General features: G+C 43.9%; 1 protein-coding gene across 10 annotated transcripts in view; it reads right to left on the bottom strand.

The window, feature by feature from the left end:
• Positions 1 to 3,052: 3,052 nt before the first annotated feature.
• The window catches only part of ARFGAP1 (ADP ribosylation factor GTPase activating protein 1), a 30,608-nt gene continuing 20,661 nt past the window's right edge, over positions 3,053 to 12,999 (bottom strand). For 9 of the 10 annotated variants that reach the window (XM_049817329.1, XM_049817334.1, XM_049817338.1 and 6 more), the window contains one exon: positions 3,053 to 12,818. In XM_049817329.1, coding sequence (XP_049673286.1) covers positions 12,464 to 12,818 — 355 coding nt within the window. In that variant the 3' untranslated portion in view covers positions 3,053 to 12,463. The remainder of the gene's footprint in view (positions 12,819 to 12,999) is intronic. The other variant, XM_049817332.1, reaches the window with a different exon arrangement.

Genomic DNA, 12,999 nt, shown 5'->3' with positions numbered 1-12,999 from the left:
GATGGGGCAGAGCAAGAAGGAATGGGCGACACAGGGTAAAGGCACCGCTGTAGCTGGACGTAGGCTGGTCTTTCTCTGGTCAGTATTACCGCTGGCTCTCTGCCGATGAAGGAGCACCAGAGGTGTAGCTAGTGAGACCAGACAAATCTCAGTCTCCGCGCTCCTGTCCAAGTCAAACAGCGGCTGCGTGGAGAGCGGCTGCACCAACAAGGCTCCTTCTATCCAGGCTCTCCCGGACCGTACTCGCTCCCACGTCCTGCTGATCACGCCGTGCCGTAAATGCAGGAAAACAGGCTCCCCTTGTGCGCACGGGCAGGCTGAGGTGGCAGCTCTCAGAATGTCTCCTGGAGCCCCCTCCAACGTCGCTGATGCCGGTGTGTCCGTGCCAGCCTCGGCAAAAAACCCTTTCAGGCTCTCCCAGGGCTTGCCCCTGCCCACCGCTGCAGCATCTTTCGTTTGTAAGGTGAACGCGTGACATGGGGAGAACCCCCCAAAACCTGCCCGTCCCACCATTCCCCCCCATCGCAGCACGGGCAGCCGGCTCCCGCAGCCTGCCCGCACACGGCGGGGCACCGTGTTCGTCCTCAGAGCTTGAGGTCTGACTCCCATCCATCATTCCCAGAGCCATCCAGCCTGCAGAGTCACCGTAGGCTCCATCCTTTCTCCTGGCTCCTGGTTAATTTGGAGTTTGCCAAACAACGGCACCTGTAGGCAGCTGCTTGCCTGCACCCACTGCGCGCGCAGGGCTGCTTTTGATGGTAAAACAATAGCACAGAGCTAAAAGCAGAATGATGTCAGGTTAATGTCACCTTGTTATGAGCGTAATGGGTTGAAAGGATTCGCCTGCTGCTCTGGCCGATGCCATGACGGTGTCCTCTCACTGTGGAGGTGCACCAGAGACCAGGCATTCCCCCTCTGCTTTATTTCTGGGACAGGTTTTCTTCCCTTCAACTAGGGAGAAACTGCTGCTGTTTTCTTCATTGGATATTAAATGTCTTCCTTAGAAAAACAAACAAACAAACAAAAAAACCACAACTGACTATTTCAAGTGAAGCTCAAAGTCCAGGAGTGAATATTTTGCTGTTACTATAACAAGGTAAAGGATTTCAGCTCTTGCCAGCTTCTTTCACGAAAAACACAGCAGGAAAAAGGCTTATTGCTTCCATCAATAACCTTGTAAAACGTGCCCTTTAAATTAGACATTAACGTTTCTACTTAAGCCACAAAAACAAGGAAGAGAAGCTACTAAAAATATATTATCTCCCCTTCTCAAGCCCTGAGAGCACTCAGTCAAGAGAGCAGAGCAAGGGCACAGCAGCAAGATGACATTAGTGGAGAGGTTACTCACCGTTTCTTATCCTCTTTCCCTGGCATCTGCTCCTGGTCCACATCAGAGCAAGGATCCAGGCCTGGAGGAACTTCCACTCTCCATCAGCACAGCAGTCTCAATATCACAACCCTGGTTTGTTTGATTTGGTTTTTTTTTTTTTTACACTGGCATTTAGGGGCAAGAGCATCTCATCAATTGAGGAGAAAAGGGATATTAAACCAAAGCCAGGTGTGCCCCATGCTCACAGCGCCGAGTTCTTATTTAACCTCAGGAGTGTCCTTCGCAGATCTGACACCTTTCCCCCAAAGCATTTTGTGTCACCGAAGGGAAGACAAACTGAGCGAGCTGCTGTAACTACATCCTGGAGGTGACAGCGTTTCAGGGCTGGGAAAAACAGGCCCTAGATAGTCTCCCCCACTCCCCATACATGCAGGGATTAGTTACATTTAATTAGTTGTCAGCTGGATCCACAGATGAAAAGTGCTATTCATAGTATGGCTTTGGAGTCCAAGGCTACAATGAATATGCATACAGCACTGCAGAGTCACTTCATCTAGGTCTCCTCTCCAGAGGAACTGCAGTGTCTGAATTTTTCTGTTTCAATAGATTAGTTAGTAGTTTGACTCATTAAGTGTTCAGAAAAGATAGAGGCACCTTTGGGTACAACCCAGTATTTTGGATTTCAGCTCCCAACATTGTTACAACGTCAAGTAGAAGGTTTAGCAGCCACTGATTATTTTTTTTTTCTTAATTTTTTTTCCCAAGCAGGGCTAAGGAAAAGACAGGAAGGAATTACATGAGTTTGTTTTTAAAGAATAAATGCACAAGTTGACAAAAGATAAAAGAACTATTTGTAAAGCACTCCTTTTCTGCAGCAGCAAGTCAGGACTGAGCACAGAGGACACCACGAACTGTCACAGTCATCCTTGTCAATGACTGCAAAGTTTGTCTTAGTCCTTCGCCTAAATTTTGTCCTCCCCATGGCAGCTCAGGCTCTGCATTTCAAGCAGAGCGCTTCAGAAACCTCGCATGCAGAGCAGGAGAGCCCGGCAGCAGACTGAGATTCAGATTTTTCCTGCTTCAAGCTGGCACATACGATGCCAGCAGTCTGCAGCTGGCGATCGGCCATCGCTTCTCACCCCATACACTGATTTTGATTCAGCTTAGCAAAAGAAAAAAAAAAAAGAGGGGGGAAAAAAAAAAAAAAAAAAAGAAAAGGAGTTCACAGCCAACAACAACACAATAAAATCCCTGATTTTGCAGGGTCTGCGTTTTCTCTGAGCCAGAAAGACCTCCCCACGCTAGCTGACAGGGAACTTTTCTTGCCAGAGACCACTGTCCCCAGGGGCAAATCCTTGTCCCCAGCGGCAAATCCTTGTCCCCAGCAGCAAATCCTTGTCCCCAGCAAGGTGTGTTCACCTGGGCTGGAGCCCCGCCAGCTGGGCTGGGCAGCAGAGCATTGTTTGGGAGCCAGGCTTTCCCGGCTGCTTTCAGAAAAGAAGTTCATATTTGGCTGTAAAGCTCACAATCCACTCCTGAGGATATTTACTGCTTGACTCATTGATGTCAGTGCCACAACAAATTCTGGAGGCCACCTCACAGCAAACACCTCGATAGAAAAACAGTTAAAATAGCAGATCAGCAATACTGGGGGCACCTTGCATGGAGATCTCTCATCAGCACCCAGGGGAATGGTGTCGTAGCATTAAAGCCAGCCTTGAGATCACTGCGCACCAGGGAAGTGTGTTGCACCATGGAGACTCCGTCATTTCTGTGTTGGAAGCCAATAATGAGACTGGACAGCAGCATCCTTAGAGCTCGAGAAGTTTAGGAAGATTTATTACTTTCGAGTGGCAGAAAATGAGCACATTATTCAGCAATTTCTTATTAGCCAGTTATAAATCGAAGCTGGAGCTCTCATGTCATTGAGTGTCCTTCGTTTTGTTCCAGAAAATAAATTTGGATGTAAGAGCAATATATATCGCTTCTTTCCACAGAAAAGAAGAACTGCTAACCCCAAGCAGTCAAATGTAAGTCAAAATAACCTGGCTGGCCTCAAAATAGCAAATAGGGGCATCTTTGTTTCCCTTCAAATTTTAAACAATTACAGCTTAGTCACAGTTCTCCAAAACTACAAAGAATAGTACATTAGCTTGCAAAAAAACCCCAAACCACCAAAAATAAAACAAAACAAAAAACCCCACCAACACTAAAACCCTGAAAAATGAAATTTTTCCCACAACCTCATTGCTTCAGGACCTGCAGCTTTAACGAAAACATGACCAGATTCTCACCTTCATAGCGAACTAACAAAAGTTTTCATTGGGAAAAAAAAAGAAACAAAGAACAACAACAAAAGAAACACACTTCTGCAACAAGACACGGAACCTGCGTCATCTTCACTTCCCCATTCCTCAACAGCTATTAGAAGAAACATTAAAAACTTTCAATAGTCCTTAACTTTCAGCTCCCGTACCAGCGCTTGGGTGTGAGACTTCGAGGCAGGCCAAGATGAGTTCAGCTCCCTCCATTCATGCTAACTAAGGGTGAGGCTCTTCAATGTGTTTTTTAAGATCAAAGTCAGGAGTTGCAGACCGCTCCGATGGGGACGTGGAGACTTCCCGGTCCCTGCTCCAGGGGTCTGGGAGATGCACCTCTGCTGTTCCAGCTCCACAAAAGCTTCCCAGTATGGAGCAGGCTGGAAACCTGGAAACCCCAACCTGGGTCTGGGCCACATCAGATGCTGCACAGTACACACGGTGCCCAATCTCAGACCCACATTTCAACCAGAGGAGAAACCCTCAAGCTTCAGGGGTGGGAAAGTCTCCAGTCTCATGCTGTAATGGGAATGTGCTAATTTTGCTTCAATTAGCCTTCACTGAACACAGCCACAGAACAGCTCCTGGCAGGATAAGTGTAATCCTATCACGAGAGAACTGTTGGCTCTTTCTCAGCCACACATGTACCAGGAGTGATGGAGAGGACAGTCCTGTCCCGTCCCATACCACGAGTCCGCTGCTTCCTTGTTGCAAAGAAAGGGCTGTTACACCGGTTTAACAGAAAAAAAGCCAGGATAACAGGGGTTATCATACCAGCCTAGAACCTGGTATTTATTACAGCTCGAGTTTTAAACTGCCTCCATCCAGCCTGGTGCACTCAGCCAGAGCCAGAATCATAAGGTAGCAAGTGAAATCAAAGGAGTCCGTGTATGTGGTTGGGGGAGAGGAATTCCCATGGTGTAGGCTTAACACAGCATGAAAGTCAAAGGCAGAGGAGAGGATGGGGACTGCGGATAAGCAGATACACCAGCAGGAACACATTTCTAAGCCTGCATCCAGCTATTCAAACTTCATTTAAGCCAGGTATTCAACAGCCATGCACAGGATCACAATCCCCTCTAGAGGAAGGAAGGAGAAGTGAGGCTTTTCACCAGCAGCGTCCCTCTGACCACAAGCAGCATCTTCCGTGTGAGCTGGTACATTGCCTTAGTCCTCCATCACAACCAGTGCAAGAGAGGGTTTGTACTGGGACTGATCCGGAGGAGTTTCAGCCCAAGGAATGCACCCTGCAGAGCCTAGCTTGTGTTAAGACTACACAAGCAAATGGACAGCAGCCCAAGGAAGATTTACTGGTCCTGAGCTGGTGCCACGCGGCAACTACTCACAGCACGAGCACTTCCCACTGGCACTGGTATTCAGACATAATTCATCTGAACACAGTCAGCTTCCTTTTCTTGTCACAGCTCCTGTTCCACTGGCAGCGGCGACCAAGCACAGACGAGCTGTTTCACCTCCGATGCCTCGTGGGTTCTGGAAGGAGATGGGTCATGAACGGAGAAAGGCAGGTGAGCCTCTGGACTCCAGCACTGGCAGAGCCCAGGGTACTCGAGGCCTTTTACAGGTGAAAAAAAAGCCCTTCATCACCACCACACAGAGAGGACAGGCATTTAACAGGCATGGAGACAGGTAAGTCTATTCTGCAGAGGTTTAATTTAACTAGCTGGGATATCACCAGCAGCCTAGGTTACACAAGAAGTATTTATTCCACTTCTTTGACGTGCTTTGTGCTCCATACCAAGTTCTATGACCAGCTTAGAGACACACCTTGGTGTGGGCAATAAGTTTAAGAGACTTGGAAGCAGTCGTAGATTCAGATTCGCTCTATTCTTGCCTGTGTCGCAGTAACACTGGGGAGCCTAAGCTGAATGGTTAAGCCCTGTCTAGGTGGACTGAATTTGTAAGTCCAGTGTATTGCACTGAAATACATCCCAAAAGTGACAGCTGATGGCTGGAGTCAATAGGAAAATTGTGAACACAAAGTTAAAATAGCAATTCACTCTTGAACTGTAATAAGCTTCTATGCAATAACAACACACGTAAAGGTTTCTGTAAAGAAGAAAATTCCTAGTTTGACCTTGATCACAACAGCCTTTACGTAGTGTGGCACATCAATTTACATACATTAACCATCCACGTCAGCAGAGTAGGAAAAAGAATGGATATACAAGTGATTTTTGCCCTAGGTAGTCAAACAGTTATATTTAAGCAACTTGAGCAATCCAGTGAAGAACTGCTGATATTAAGCAGTAGCACTTCAACCAGAAATGGCGAAGTTTTTTTTTTCATAAAGACACACTCCAGCCTTTCTGTATTTCCTGGCAGAGGCTGATTTATCCATCGTAAAATTCGACAGCCTTAGCAATGCCAAACAGCCTTTCAGTGGGAGCACGCTTTAGCAGAGCTTAAAGGGAAAGACAAAAACCAGTTTACAAACTGAAGAGCTGATAGCACTGGATTTTCCTGCTTGAGCAGCGATCACGATCCTGGTGAGGTGCAACACAACTGTATTCTTGGCAGTCCTTGTAACCAGCCCCGCCAGAGAGACTCAGACTCTCCCACTTTCCCTCAGCGACTGCAAGTACAAGCAGGCTTCTCCTAGGAGGTCTTTTCAGTATTTATTTCATCTCTTCCATTTCTAGCCAGTTTAAACGTTGCTGTTGTGCCAGTGTTGGTGAAATTCAGAGAGCGGAGGCAAAGAATCATTTGAGGATAGAAAAACGTGGTGGTTTCATCTCGCCTACAACAAACATCAGCGACTTGCTCAGAAGAGGAGGGTAACCTTTCTTTTCCTGCATTACTGATGAGATGCAGCTTCTTGCTGACAGAGCAGAAACAGCTGGAGGCAAGACAGACAGCCAACGTGTCTTGGCCTCCTTGCAAATTAGTGACTTCGCAGATGATGAATGATCACGCTGCACTTATGTCAGAGCTTTGGGTTTTACAGCTTCCCAACAGGACGACCCAGCTCCCCTTCACTTTCCTTACGGGACTTTCAGTTTTTACCCAGTGGTCACATCCTGCAAACCTTTGTCAAAGCAGTGGAGAGGTGAACAGCCTTCAACCTGTCCCAATGCCTGTTTTGTACTGGGGTACCTGTGTACTGGTCTAAGCCCATGGAGTTCCAGGGAGGTAATGGTGGTCAGCCAGCTCCTGAGAGAGCCAAAAGGGTGTTGCAAAAGAGGCCAAGACTCGACTGGAATAGGTAGAGTGCACGAGAAGGGAAACCAGGACACATGCCCGTGCCTGCTCGGACACCTCAGAGTGCACAAATGTTTGGTTCCTGAAAATCAGAGAGTTGTGACGAGGAAACCCAGGCAGTCATCTTCTGAGCCTGCATCTTCTATGAGAGCACACATAACTATATAAAGGCAACAGCTTAAACTGAACTCGCTCATGTTGCTGGGATCAGAACGCAAAGACGACAGCTGTGAAGGGACAAAGAAACGTTTACCCAGCAGAAGGGAGTTGGACATGGTAACTGAGTAGTGATCCGTTCTCCCTCAAGTCAATATGGTATTTTCTGGTCTACAGACTCCACTTTTTCTACCAGCTTTTTTGCTGATTGTGGTCAGCTTGAAGTTCAGAATACACATTACTGCTTTCCACGGTGTTTTGTGTGTTTCTAGGTCATTGGCCTCCATATGCTGTCAGAACAGAAGGCCAAAAATCTCCCTCCAGAACCAGCATATCCTGTTTACTTGAAGTAATCCCAGCTGAAAAGTTTGCATCCAACTCACAGAGCAGCCCTTAACACAGGACATTACGGCAAGAACGGACACAGCGTATCAGTGGAGTAATACCAGTGACGTTACCAAACCCAAATGTCCACTTTTCTGTGTAAGAATCAATAAATTACTTCTACAGGGCAAGTAGAATTCAGTCCTGCTGTCCAAGAACATAATAAAAGATATTTTAAATTTACATAAAGCTCAGTGCAGTCATCAATCATCTGAAGTACTCACATGGCTGTTTGGCTAGTGAAACAAGCTGAAATCTGAATGTGAAGCATCACCACCAGCTAAAGGATTAGTCAGAGGAATCTCACTTCTTGGAAAGGAGAACTGCTTTAGAAGTTACCTTTTTCTCCTGCGATAAGTCCTTTTGTAAACAAGCTAATAAAAATCTCAGACTACAGAAATCTATTTGCTACCACTTCAATTTCTGTTATATAGTTCTCTTTAAATAAAGGAGGCAACCAATGTTGTCTTAAAACTGCTCCCAATTCAAATAGATCTCAAATTAGCATTTAAAGTTAGACGACGAAACTCCAACGAAATATAAAGATGATACACCCGGTTTTGGCTCTGTCATCAACACTGGCAGCTTCCTTTCTCCCTCATTACTGGCAGTGATGAATATGCATGACAGCAGCACATCAGGACATATGTTCATGCTGTTAATGTCAGTTACTCTCCTCCAACATGAGAATTTCATACTCGTATTGTACATTCCTATTTCCTTAATTATGAAGCATCCCATTTTGAATTTACTCTGTGATGCTAACTATACCAAGAACTAACTTCATTCAAAAGGCCACATGAGCCATACTAATGCACACGGGTTTAAAATTAACTGAAGTCTCCTGAAAAAGGGCTAAACACCATTCTGCTCCATATCTCTTTGCTTTATTATAATGCTCTTTAGAAGATGACACTGCAGTTCAAGTCCGGTACCACTCTACAGAACAATGAATAGTGTTCACCGAAATTGCCATTCCTGTGAACTTCACAAAAATCACATTAGGAAAATTAAAGATACAGTACTCCATACTGACCAAGTTTCTGCTGGCATGAAAATGAAAGAGGGCTCTACAACTAGAGGTCACTAAGCCATTACAATCAAACTCTAATAATGGACATCAAAACATTTCTTGATTTCTGTTTAAATCACTGATTGCTCAAGCCTTTCTGAACAGGGTTACTGAAATTTAGTATTGCCAAAGTAAGTGAGAACTGAAATACCTTGGTAGACTGCTATTCTTCAAGAGGACCACTGTATCTTTAAATGTATCCCAGATTAAACAACAAAGGTTTTACCTACACTCGTTAAATTATTGCACAGATCATTACATTGATAAATACATTATGAACCCATGGAATGTTACACAGTCTGGCCTGGAAAATAAAAGCAGCAGCATTATCCTTGAGGTCTGAACTATGAGGGAGAGCTGGCCAAGCACTTCTTGAAATGTTATAATTTTTAACAGGTTTCAAGACACAAATGAAAGATTTTAAAATAATCCCTAACTCCTAAGATTAGGTTCCTGGTTCAGGAACACTCTCTAAAACTTTCGCTCTTTTGCAAGCAGCACTTAGTTTGAATGTCTTGGAAGTTTTTCTTATTTCAGACTACCTGTAGGAATCCAGCTGCTCTGTATTTTCCAAAGTTGAAGCCGTACAAAGGAATAAACCAGTCTGAAACGCTAGGAAATTTAAACTAAACATTGCAATGTCCAGTTGTTGCAGTAGTCATTTCACTTTCTGCGCTCTCTCCTGGCAATTTGCTTGTAGGACTTAAAATTGTTAATACACGGCGTGGGATTGAAAGGAAAGCGGAGCCCTCTTCATCCACCAAACAGGTGAAGTACACAGTGACACTATCGCCTTGCCAACCCACATGCTCACTCAGATTCAGCGGCCATATCTTCACTTCAGATAAGCGGCCTTAGCTCCAGCAGGCTGCACTCAGTACCTCTATTTACAGTGCTCACGATCAGGCCAAAAAAGGAAGATTTGAGGAGAGGAGGGGGAATTAAAAAAAAAGTCTAATTCATAAACAGTTGCTCCACACATGCACCTTGATTGCATGCATTCCACCAAACTGCAGAAACTCCCCAGCCATCTACACACAAAAAAGTAAAATCCAATAAAACAGAGGCTTTGCAGAAGAAAATGCCCCCATTTCATCCTCTCCTCTGGAAGACACAGTAAAACATTAAGATTCAGATTCAGACAAGTCATAAAAAAATACCAATTTGCCTGTCAAACTGAGACCAGTTGACACACTACTTCTGTGGCTGCAGTTACACTTTTCTGCCATGTTATTGGTTTTTAGTATCTTCCAGTAACACCCTTCTGGGAGTTGTAGCATTTTGTTGCATCTCTACAGCACTGCAAAAAGAGAGACAGCAACTGTTCTGTCACCATCTCCTCAACTGGAAGAAAAATTGTTACCCAAAGCTTCTGCCTGAGTAGGGCTCTGGCTGTTTAGTTTCATTTAGAACATAAAGACCCAAGAGATACAAAAATAAAACCAGAAGAACAAACAAATGGCTCATGCCAATTGTAGCTGCAAGTGATATATAAATAAACCAGTTTTTCTCGTAGGCAAACCACACAGCTGAGGAGAACGTACGCATACACATCACAAGACTGTTGATTGAATGGTCTGAAATAAAGCTTATCCCGCTACGAGCTATTTCAGGAGATTTATGAAAGAGAAACTGTAATAAATTTGTATACAGGAAGCTGAATCAGCTTCACATCACTCCAGACAGACACCAGCAGTCAGACAGTGCAACCCATCGGATGCGTTTTGCCGTCACCGCTACTGCAACACTTCACAAAGACTAACCGTTAGTCAAGGACTAGGCAGTGCCACTTCACATACATTACACAGCACCGCCTTCAAAGTACATGCATTACAGTTTCATACTGGGCAGCAGACAAATGACAAGTAAGCAACAGTGTATGCATAAAAATACAAAGTTACGCTTGACATGCAATTAAGCTATGACAAAGGTATATCTGGAACTGGAGAAAAAGCAGAACAAAACCCTTGTTTTATAGTCAGGCTGTAAACTTCTGCCAGTGGTACCACAAGCAGCATTGTAAACCAAGATCTCTCGTGCCTTCGGCACTTCCAGAGGGTCAGCGTGTCAGCAAGAACGCCTCGAGCGCCTCGCATGGCTCAGCCTAGAGTAGTGCTTGGGTCGTGAGCAGCACCAGGTCCTGCTGCACGAGCTTCACAGAGACCACGCTATCAGGAGAAGCAAGGGGAAAAAGAGAAATCCCAACTCTTGCAGGACAGGACTAGAGAAGACTAGAAAAATACTTTGTTCACCATCTGAAAGATCCTACTAATAGAAATACAGAATCAGGCTATAAATAGAGCTACTTCTACTTAGACTTAAGCCTTAAAATCTGCTACTTTTGAGGTGATCCATGATTTTCCTTCCTTTTTAACCTCTTGATATTACTATAAGCTCAAAAACCTCTGTGAAGAGAAAAAGAAATGAAGTGTTACTTCAGGTAACTTTGACAACTTAGGTTTGCTTGAACAAATTAACTGATTTCAAAAATAAAAGGCTTTTTAGGTATGTATTAAGATTTACAGGGTCCACAGTAAAGAACTCCATGCTGGCAGTAAAGCAGACTACGTAAAGACATCATGATTTGAAGTTTTCAAGTGAGCTGATTGGGTTTGGGCTGAGTGTACATTTACAACACACCCCCACAAAATAAAATGGGATACATAGGACACCATCGTTATTAAACTCACAATTCTTCTGTAGAAGTTATGGTTTGTGTCATGCAAAGCAATTCGTCGGGTCAAAACTGAGACATAACTGAATCTTCTATGCCATTCCTTAATGCTGACAAGGAGTTTCTGAAGTTTTTGAAACAGTGTTTCTTTAACGAGATCCAGGAAGAAAATGTGGAGAAATACACGATAGAAACAGAGATACAGTTTGATATATTAAAGACTAATTTGGAAAACATCTGCTTAATTTAAATTTTACTATTAAATCCAGACATCTACTCATCTTGAAAGGGCTTGCTGCCAGCATCTCTCCTCAATGTTCTCATATTTTCCACCCATTTTTTCTTACAGGAATCTTTTTTATGAATTTGTTTCACTGCCAAGTTGCCAAACTGAAGTCCAAAAGGCCATAAGCAGCAGAAAGATTTCATTTTTATCAGAACAGATAAAATAGATGGGTAGAAGGAAGAAAGAGAAAAAACAGACTATACAAAATACTCAAACTGGGTGAAGGGTTCAGGTAAGGAAGGAGAACACCACAGCTTTACATTTTATCGGTGCTGCACTGTGCAAACTCTTAACCCATTGAGCAAGAATGGCAAGTAGAGCTACTCTGGATATCCCTTGATAGCTCAGGTCAAAGCTATGAGTTTACACAAATAATTACCTAGCTCTAGATTCCTTATTAATTCTAAGGGGAGAAAATCAGTTTTAAAAGACTAAAAGAAAAAACCAACTAAACCTTCATAAAAGTTTAAAAACAAAGCTCCAATATAAAGTATCGTAAAGACCATCTTGAATTGCCAGACTTGATATCATCAGAGCAATCCATAAGGCATTTGAACTAGATCTATTCAACTGCAGTTTGCTTATTTAATGGCTATCTTTTAAAGACACACCCTGTCCTTTGTTTGCATTAAACACCTCAGGTCATTTCAAATTATATGAAGACCGGATGAATATCTATTAACCTATACATGCAAGATTGTGCCATGAAAGTGTACTTGCACTGATTTTTTTCCTTTGAACATTCATGTTAAGAAAGTGACTGTAACCAGCTTCAATAGTGCAAGGAGATTATATTTATCACTATCCTTAAAAAACAGAGAGCCACCTTTATGTAATAAAAGATTCAGATGCTACTTTTTTTTGTCCTAAACCGGGATAGAAGAAAGGAGAATGAATGGGAAGCCCAAAAGTAACAGATCAGTAAGGTCAACCAAGATACTCCAGTTGCGTGTAAAACTTTCTCCCCTCAATGAGCCAGCATAGCCTCCCCTTCCTAGCTGTGCAAAACAGGGTTAACAGAGTTCTACCAGTTCTGGTTATCCCACCCATCATCAGCTGAAGAGGCCTTTTTTGTTGCCTTAGGAGGTTTTTTGGTCTTGCTCTCCCCTCCTGTGTTTTCCCAGTTGGTCTCCCAGTTTTCCCAACTGTCGCTGTTACTGTTCTTGTTGTTGGAGACTGTTCCTGAGCCCCACACGTCCCAGCTATCGGAGCTCTTCTTCTCTGTGGAATTGTCCACATAGGTCCAGCTCTCACTGCTTGGAGATTTATGAGCTTTTGGTGGATCCGAGTTGCCAAAGGTCTCCCAGAAGCTTTGATCTACAGTATTGTTTTGGTAGCCCTCCCCTCCACTGTTCTGGTAGCTGTCTCCCTCAGCTGGCCTTTTACGGGGAGGGGGGGTGGGGGGAAGAAAGGAAGGTAGAAATAAATTAGTTATGACAAATGTAACAATAAATGACCACAAACAAGGAAAATTATAATGCTACTGGCCCTTGCTTAAACAAAAACTGAGGATGAAGGCAGAAGAACTAAATATATTGCTCCGAATGGCATAAGCTTATA

The sequence above is a fragment of the Accipiter gentilis genome, chromosome 14, assembly GCF_929443795.1.
Source record: "Accipiter gentilis chromosome 14, bAccGen1.1, whole genome shotgun sequence".
NCBI lineage: Eukaryota > Metazoa > Chordata > Aves > Accipitriformes > Accipitridae > Astur > Astur gentilis.
Note: the sequence above shows the minus strand (reverse complement) of the source record. Positions and strands in the feature narration are given on the sequence as shown.